Source organism: Eutrema salsugineum, unplaced genomic scaffold (genome assembly GCF_000478725.1).
Source record: "Eutrema salsugineum unplaced genomic scaffold, Eutsalg1_0 scaffold_3, whole genome shotgun sequence".
Taxonomy (NCBI): Eukaryota; Viridiplantae; Streptophyta; class Magnoliopsida; order Brassicales; family Brassicaceae; genus Eutrema; species Eutrema salsugineum.
This window is the reverse complement of record NW_006256756.1, coordinates 5762603-5772144: the sequence shown is the minus strand read 5'-3', so window position 1 is coordinate 5772144 and position 9542 is coordinate 5762603. Positions and strand designations below refer to the sequence as shown.

The 9542-nt window shown below is 44.5% G+C and overlaps 1 protein-coding gene and 1 non-coding gene across 2 annotated transcripts; both read right to left on the bottom strand.

Annotated features, from left to right (window-relative positions):
* Positions 1 to 1543: 1543 nt before the first annotated feature.
* LOC112085299 lies at positions 1544 to 2203 on the bottom strand. The gene has a single exon (XM_024154502.1). It carries the CDS (start codon positions 2201 to 2203, stop codon positions 1544 to 1546), a length of 660 nt encoding a protein of 219 aa, XP_024010270.1.
* A 3490-nt stretch (positions 2204 to 5693) lies between these two features.
* LOC112085620 lies at positions 5694 to 5800 on the bottom strand. Its single transcript, XR_002898921.1, has one exon. It is a non-coding gene; the product is annotated as a small nucleolar RNA R71 (small nucleolar RNA).
* Between the last annotated feature and the right edge of the window lie 3742 nt (positions 5801 to 9542).

Genomic DNA, 9542 nt, shown 5'->3' with positions numbered 1-9542 from the left:
GAAAAAACTAGCTGAAGTAAAATGAATGAAAAACTAGCGAAGTGAAAATAATGTAGGTATGTGTATACGTACCCACTCCCCCCCCCCTTTTTAGGAGGGAGGACAGCTCAACCCGTCCGAGGACGGGCTGCCTAGGTACCCTTTGCAGGGATCAAGCCGTCTCGTTGTTCATATTGACCGTGTTGTAGTCTTAGTGGTAATACTTCTTTAGGTGCATTTCGTTCCACGATCTTGGAATTGCTTCGTCAGATACCGTCGCAAGTTCATAGACTACTGGGCGAACTACTTTTGTAATCTTGTAAGGGTCTTCCCAATTTGCTCCGAGCTTTCCTGCATTCCTCTCGGCAGTGTTTTGGAACACTTTTCGAAGGGCGAGCTCTCCTTCTTTAAATCTTCGGCTTCGGACATTTTCGTTGTAGTATCTCGCCGTTGCTTGTTGGTAGTTCTGGACTCAGATTAGAGTCTGGTTGCACCTTTCGTTGATTAAGTCGAGCTCATCCAGCACCATTAAGTGATTCAAGCCCTCCTGTCCTGGCAGAGGTCTTCGTCGAATTCCTGGGAAATCCACCTGGGGGGGATTACACACTCTGTTCTATAGACGAGAGCGAATGAAGTTTCTCCAGTGGCTCGGTGCGGGAGTCGTCTGATGCGACCAAAGGAATCCTTCGAGTTCGTCTGCCCATCGTCCTTTCTTGGCGTCGAGTCTCTTTTTCAGGCCGTGTAGGATCGTCTTGTTAGCTGCGTCGGCTTGTCCATTCTCCTGGGGATATCTCGGCGTAGATTTGCTCAGACGAATTTTCCATTTCTCGCAGAAACCTTCGAAGCGAGTTGAGATGAACTGGGATCCGTTGTCGGTGACTATCTCATAGGGGACCCCGTGTCGGCAGATGATATTTTTCCAGACGAAGTGTTCGACTTGAGCGTCCTTTATGCTTGCGTTGGAATCGGCCTCGACCCATTTAGAAAAATAATCTGTAAGGACGAGCAGAAAACGCTTCTGCTTCGATCGATGTAAAAGCCCGACTATATCCATCGACCATCTCATGAAGGGATAAGGTGACGAAATTGACGATAACAGCTCGGTAGGTTGATGGATTGTAGGCGCGTGCCGTTGACACTTCTCGCACTTTGCCGTAAATTTCTCACAATCCTCCACCTTCGTAGGCCAGAAGTAACCATGCTGTTTTATTTTGACCACAAGTGACCTTCTGCTAAAGTGATTTCCACACGCGCCGCTGTGCACCTCGTGCATTATCTTTCTTGCTTCCGGTCCCTCGACACACGTCATTAGCGGTCCTGAAAATCTCCATTTGAACACTTTTCCGTCGACAAGGACGTATCGTGCGGCTTGAGCCCTTAATTTGCGGGTTTCTCACTTGTTGGATGGTACTTCTCCATCGCCGATGTAGACTCGGATAGCTCCGAGCCATTCTTTGTCGCAGCCGTACTCCAGCTCGGTTAGCGAGGCGTCTTCTTCTATAGCGATTGCTTCGCCGTTCTCTGGTTCTTCCTCGGGAGGATTGATCAGCCGAGCTCCTTCTACCTACTCTATGCTTGGATGTTCGATGAATTTGACTGGAATTGTTTGACGGAGATCCGGGTCTGAGGTTGAAGCAAGTGCTGCTAAGGCGTCCGTCGAGGCGTTTTCGCCTCGGGGTATTCGTGTGAGTTCGAACTCGTCAAACTTTCGTACCAAATCTTGGACTACTCTAAGGTAAGCTCCCATTCTTCCATCCTTCACCTTGTACTCTCCGTTAAATTTATATGCTACGAGCTGTGAATCGAAAAAGGCTCTTATTTTCCGAACATTGATTCCCTGCGCTAGTCGTAGGCCAGCGATCTGTGCTTCGTACTCTGCTTTGTTGTTCGAGGCGTGGAAGTTCAGGCGAAAAGAGTGCTTTAATATTTCTCCGGTGGGAGAAGTGAGACGGATTCCTATTCCCGAGCCGTGTTTAGATGACGAGCCGTCGACATACAGCGTCCAAACATCGTCTGGAGTTGGCTCGATTGTCGCCTCGGTCGGAAGTTCGATGAGAAAATCTGCGAACATCTTATTGACGAGCCGTTGATATGTTGCCCCCGCGTTTTTGAATACAAACGGCATGACTTTGTAGCAATAGATCCCGCGATTGGTTATGAACACCGTTTTTTCTCTATCATCGAGATGCATCAGAATTTGGTTGTAACCTGAAAACGCATCCATGAACGTCAACAACCTATTTCCTGCAGTGGATTCGACGAGCCGATCGATGTGCGGTAAAGGAAAACTGTCTTTTGGGCAAGCCTTGTTGAGATCTGTGAAGTCTACACAGACTCGCTACTTTCCGTTCTTCTTCTTCACGACCACCGGATTTGCGAGCCAGTCCAGGTACTTTGCCTCGGCGATTGATCCTACTTTGAGCAGTCTTTCTACTTCATCGTTAACAGCTTTAGCTCGTTCGGGACCGAGCTTCCTTCTTTTTTGCTTGACTGGTTTGAAGGTTGGGTCCCCGTTCAGCTCGTGACAGGTCACGTCGATGCTTAGGCCTGGCATATCCTCCGCTGTCCAGGCAAAGGTGTTGATATTCTCCTTGAGGAAGGAGAAGAGCTCATTTTTCAAAGGTTCTTCTTGCTTAGTTCCGATCTTGACGTGTGATATATTCATAATTTGTCATATTTAGGATTGCATTTTTTGTCCAAAGATTTAGTCTCATGCATACATTTAGCTAGTTTTGTTAGAGTTTGTCCCTGGTTCTAGCTTTGTTTAGGATTTGCATTAGGTCCTAGAGTGTCCTGCATTTTTGGAGTGTTCTCAAATCATGTGGAGACTTTTTGGAGACTTTTTGGAGCAACTTGGAGCTGGGATCATGGAGGAACCTTGGCCTGTGTGCAGCAACTCGGACAGATGGTTTGATGCACACAAAACCCTCACTTTGATCGTGTGGGACGAAGGACCTGCAATGCGATTAAATCTCTGGTGTCTTCATCAAGAATCAATAGAATTACGTTTAGTTTCCGGAACACTTGAGATCATCCTGTTTGGAGATGTGAGCAGAGAGTTAAGCTCGTCGGAAGGCACGCTTGTCTTGCTGCCATTTTAGACCGACCCGACGAGCTACAAAGATTGCGAAGGACGATGCCTTTCCAGACCGATTCCGTCTACAGGGCCTTCATCAAGATTCGAGATAATTGAGTCCTCTTTCCAGAACAGTTGAGATCGTTCCATTTGGAGTTGTGAGGCGTGAGTTCCGGAAGAATAGAGACACACCTATCCTTCGAGCACCAAGAGCGTGGAAATTGTGCTAAGTGTAAGGATGGCGCGGTGGAATCGGGAATTGACACGATCTTTGGGGTTTGACACGGTCTCCACACCACGGTCTTCGAGCACTTGATTGCAGTTCTTTGGGGTTTGACACGGTCTCCATACCACGGTCTACACTTGACCGTGGCAAGATAACACTTGGCCGCGGCAGGATCATACGTGCATTCGAGAATTGCCACGAGGTAATGCCACGGTCTACACTTGACCGTGGCAAGACAACACTTGGGATCCTTCAAATATTCGGGACTTGACACGGTCACGCATCACGACTTTGGACTTGGCCGTGGCAACTTGATGCAATTCTTCAGCATTTGACACGGCCATGCATCACGACTTTGGATTTGGCCATGACAACTTTATGCAATCCTTCGGCATTTGACACGGCCATGCATCCCGATCAGAGGGAACCCGTGGCACCAAAATTCATCCAAGAACAGAAGCTTCGGGACTAGACACGGTCACTTGCCACGGCTTGACCAAGAACTGCTAGACCGTGGCAAACCTCATCTTTACCCACCAAAGCCGGGTCAGTACCCGGTGACCCGGTTCATCCAAGACTACTATAAATACTTTTTAGACCTAATTTGGAGAGAACCTTATCTTATCCTTAGTCTCCGTTTCCTTTTTGGTGAAAGAACCATTGTCTAATACTTTGTTTTTAGTTTAATATCGATTTGAAGAGTGTTTTCCATCTTGTTTTATCATTTCTCATCATCAAATCACACATCTAATCATAATTAACAACACATCTTGCAAAGGATCTAGTGTGTTGATCATGATTAGTGAGTAATCCCCATATTAAGTTCTTAGATATGTAGATTAGGGTGCTTAGGTGGTAGATTAGTGAGCTTAGGGGTTAGATCATGCATATTCCATTCTCTACAACCTGTTATTAATGCTAGATCCATACAAATCATATGTGGTCTAGACTCTGGGCATTTCATGCACCAAAAGTGTTTGATGAAATGCCTGAACTAAGGTTGTTAGAGGTTTAAGTGTTATTCATCATGGGAATGATTGTTTATAAGATTAAACTGGTTCTTAATGCTTGTTAATTCATGTTTCACTAATGATGATTAGGTTAGAAACTGTTTTAGCATAGAAGTTGATACCTTCATGAGAGTATTAACTTGATTAATGAAGTTTAAGTTGAATGGTTTGCCTGATTACATGATTCGTTAGCTCACTAGTTTAACACTGAAGGCACCCTAATCCACTATCATGTCTAAGACCTTTCTCATCATCATACATACATTCTCATTTCATTTAGCCTACTTGTTTGTTTGTCTTTGTTTGATAACTTCTTTAGTCATTAATCCTGTTTAAGTTTTTAGTTGTCACTAATCAATCAAAACCTCACATGTTTACTTGACTTGAGAAATTGATCACATAGCTTAGTGTCTATCACCACATTCTTGGATTGACAACCTCTTTTATGCTACTTTGACAAGGGGATTGATAGCCCTGAGACCTAAAAAGTCTTGTCTATCAATTGGCGCCGTTGCCAAATTGTGGAGTGTTTAACATTAAGTTCTGATCTGTTCTTGAGATCAAGTACTTATTTTTTTTGTTTTTTACTGATTATTTTCAAGTTCTGTTTGTGATTTCAGGTGCATGAACACCAGGTCCAGATCAAGAAGCTGTGGTCCACTTTTCCCCTTAAACGACAACATTAATCTTTTGGTACCAAGGAGGAGAAGGGACAGGCGTGGAAGACAGATTGATCAGGCTGATATGGGAGATCAAAGAGAGCATGTGGTTGACATGGAACAACCGGCTCAGGAGTAACAGGCTCAGGGTAATGGAGCTGGTAATGGAGCTGGTAATGCAGCTGGTAATGGAGTTGGTCAAGGGTTACATCAGGGTAATGTTCATCAGAAACAGGTGCATCAACAGCAAGCTTATGTCCACCAGGGACAAGCTCCAGCACATCAGCAGAGGCATCAGGCCAATGTACAAGAAAGACAACAGGTGCACCACCAACATCAGCCCTTCCAACACCAGCAAAGGAGATATGAGCACCCACAGGTCTATGTTGGAGAAAATGACAGGGCAAATGCTCATCAGTATGGAGCTGGAATTCAGGCACCACCTGTGCAAAACAACAACTTTGAAGTGAAGGCATCCTTGTTGAATATGGTCCAGAACTCAAAGTTCCATGGATTAGCAAATGGAAGATCCCTTGGAACACTTGGATCAATTTGATAAAGTGTGTGACCTGACCAAGATAAATGGAGTTTCTGAAGACAGTTTCAAGCTAAGATTATTCCCCTTCAGTCTTGGTGACAAAGCTCACCAATGAGAGAAGAATCTTCTAAGAGGCTCCATTCAAACCTAGGAGCAATGCAAGCAGGCCTTTCTATCTAAGTTCTTCTCCACCTCCAGAACTGCTAAACTGAGAAACCAAATCTCTAGCTTCACTCAGTACAGCAATAAGAGTTTTGGTGAAGCATATGAGAGATTCAGGAGCTACACAAACCAATGCCCACACCATGGGTTTAGTGAGACTTCTCTTCTCAGCACAATTTATAGAGGAGCTCTTCCCAAGATTAGAAACCAGCTGGATACTGCCTCCAATGGAAACTTTCTGGGAAAGGAGATTCATGCTGCTTTAGAGCTAGTGGAGAACTTAGCAATGAGCAATGACACTTATCGTGAAGACTATGACATATCAAATAGATCAGAAGGTTCCAGCTCTGAACAGAGGCTCAGTAGAGAAGTTAAGGAGTTGAGGAGTGAATTGGACAAGTTGAAATTGGTTTCTCACAAACCAATTCATTATGTTGGTGAATATGATGATTCTCCAAACTTTGAGAACATCAATTAAGAAGGCTTGACACAGGAGGAGTTGAACTACATTGGGAACCAAAACAGATTCCAAAGGTTCAACAACTACAATGCCAACAACAACCTGTCTTATAGAAGCAACAATGTGGCAAACCCACAAGACCAAGTTTATCCTCCTCAACAAGGTTTTTCGCCTAAACCTCAATTTCAAAGCTCTTACCAGTCTAAGCCACAATTCAGCCAAGCTCAGAATCACAGTTTTGGTCAGTAACAGCAACCATTTCAGGGTACTGGTTTCAGTTCACAGCAACAGCAAAAGGCACCACCATGGTTTGGTCCACCACAGTTCCAGCAGCAAGCGCCGGTTCAACACCAGTTTCAGCCACCACCGGTTCAGCAGCAGCCACAGATGGGGTCAGATATGGTTGGGATTCTGCAACAACTGCTTCAAGGTCAACAGATATTTGCAAGCCAGAATGCAGCCATGCAGCAGGAAATCAAGGAATTAAAGCAAAACCAGGCCTCAAGCTCAAGGAACCAAGGCCATCTACCTGGAAAACCTGAACCCAACCCCAAGGAATATGCTAAAGCCATTACACTGAGAAGTGGAAAGGAGCTACCTGGTATTGAGAACAACAATGTGATCATTGAGGACAATGATCAAACTGAGGGGGAGGCAGCCTTAAAAGATGATCAAGTTGCTGAGAAATCAAAGAAAGAAAAGGGTAAAGAGGTAGAAAAGGAACCTGAACCAGAAAAGATATATGTGCCACCACCTCCATACCAACCCAAGCTCCCATTTCCAGGGAGATGTAAGAAGCAACTTGTAGACAAGGCAAGAGCTGTATTTGAGAAGGCACTCAATGAGACACCACTCACAATGCCTCTCATTGATGCATTCTAATGATGCCAAAGATGGGTAAGTTTTTGAAGGATGCCATTCTGAACAAGACTAAAGAGTTTCAAGGCATGGTGGTACTAAGTCATGAATGCAGTGCTATCATTCAGAAGAAGTCCATTCCAAGAAAGTTGACTGATCCAGGGAGTTTCACACTCCCTTGTGCCATTGGACCTCTACTATTCTCTGGATGTCTTTGTGATCTGGGAGCATCTGTAAGTTTGATGCCATTCTCCATAGCAAACAAGCTTGGCTTTAGAGTTTTTAAACCTGCAAGGATCTCTTATCCTTGCAGACAGATCAGTTAGATTACCTGTTGGGATGTTGGAAGATCAGACACCAGCCAATGCAGCTTGGACAAGGACAAGGCTCAAGCCTCTACCAACAGGGCTCAGGTATGCATTCTTGTGCTTAAACTCCACATATCCAGTGATCATCAATGATAGCTTATTAGAGCATGAAGAGAGTGCATTGCTTAGTGAGATATGAAAGTTCATGAGAGCCATAGGATACTCTTTGGCTGATATTAGAGGGATCTCTCCTGACATAAGCACCCACAGGATACACCTAGAGGACCAATCTATGTCCTCTATTGAGCATCAACGACGTCTTAACCCAAACCTCAAGGAGGTGGTTAAGAAGGAGATACTCAAGCTTCTTGAGGCAGGGATAATTTACCCAATCTCTGACTCAAGGTGTGTATCTCCTGTACATGTTGTGCCCAAGAAAGGTGGGATCACAGTGGTTAAAATCGAGAAGGATAAGCTGATAGCTACTAGGACTATAACAGGACACAGAATGTGTATAGACTATAGAAAGCTCAATGCAGCCTATAGAAAGGATCATTTTCCTTTGCCTTTCATTGATCAGATGCTAGAGAGGCTTGCAAACCACCCCTTCTTTTGTTTTCTTGATGGGTACTCGGTTTCTTTCAAATCCCCATAGATCCCCGAGATCAAGAGAAAACAACATTTACATGCCCTTATGGCACATTTGCATACAGGCGCATGCCTTTTGGTCTTTGTAACGCCCCTGCCACATTTCAACGTTGCATGATGCATATATTCTCTGACATAATTGAAGAGAAGGTGGAGGTGGTCATGGATGATTTTAGTGTCTATGGCTCCTCCTTCTCGGATTGTCTCTCTAATTTGTCACAGGTCTTGGAGAGATGTGAGCAGCATAACTTGGTGTTGAATTGGGAGAAATGCCACTTCATGGTGCAGGAAGGAATTGTACTTGGGCATAAGATATCTGAGAAGGGCATAGAGGTTGACAGAGCAAAAGTGGAAGTGATGGTGAATCTGCAAACTCCAACTTCAGTCAAAGGGATAAGGAGTTTCCTTGGGCATGCAGGGTTTTACAGAAAATTCATCAAAGATTTCTCAAGAATAGCCAGACCCTTGACAAGGCTGTTGTGTAAAGAAGTTGATTTCATCTTTGATGCTGAGTGTGAAGAGGCCTTCAAGATGATCAAGGGATGCATTAGTCAGTGCACCAATTGTCCAAGGCCCAGACTGGTCCCTTTCCTTTTGAGGTTATGACAGATGCATCTGATTTTGCAGTTGGAGCAGTACTTGGCCAAAGGAAGAATAAGGAGCTTTCATGTCATCTACTATGCTAGTAGAACCCTTGCCTCTGCCCAAGAGAAGTATGCTACCACAGAGAAGGAAATGTTGGCAATAGTCTTTGCCTTTGATAAATTAAGAAGCTACCTGGAGGGATCAAAAGTCATTGTATATACTGATCATGCAGCCCTCAATATCTGATGAGCAAGAAAGATGTTAAGCCTAGACTATTGAGATGGGTCCTTCTACTTCAGGAGTTTGATATGGACGTACAAGACAAAAATGGTATAGAGAATGGAGCTGCAGACCATCTCTCTAGGTTGAGAGTAGACTCTGAAGTCCCTCTTAATGACAGTCTTCCTGAGGAATCATTGATGGTGCTCAACTCCTATTTGGAGTTTGTAGAAGTGGATAGCATCCAAGAGAAGAGAATGCCCTGGTTTGCTGATATTGTGAACTTTCTTGCTTGTGGAGTGGAACCACTTGAACTTGATGCTTACCACAGAAAGAAGTTCTTCAGAGATGTCCAAAGATACCATTGGGATGAGCCCTACCTGTATGTCCTGAACAAAGATCAGCTGTATATAAGGTGTCTTGCTGAGGAGGAGATGCAACCTGTGTTGCAAGAGTGTCATGGTTCAGCTTTTGGGGGTCACATGGGAGCATTCAAGACTGTGGCCAAGGTTCTTCAGAGTGGGTTTTCGCGGCCCACAATCTTCAAAGATGCTCAGCTAGTTGTTTCATCATGTGATGCCTGTCAGAGGCATGGGAACATTTCAAAGAGGAGTGAGATGCCTCAAAACCCAATAATAGAGGTTGAGATATTTGATTGCTGGGGAGTTGACTTTATGGGGCCTTTCATTTCATCTTATGGGAATCAGTATATTCTAGTGGCTGTGGACTATGTGTCCAAGTGGGTTGAGACTATTGCTTCCCCTACCAATGATTCCAAGGTAGTAGTGAAGTTGTTCAAGAACATTATCTTCCC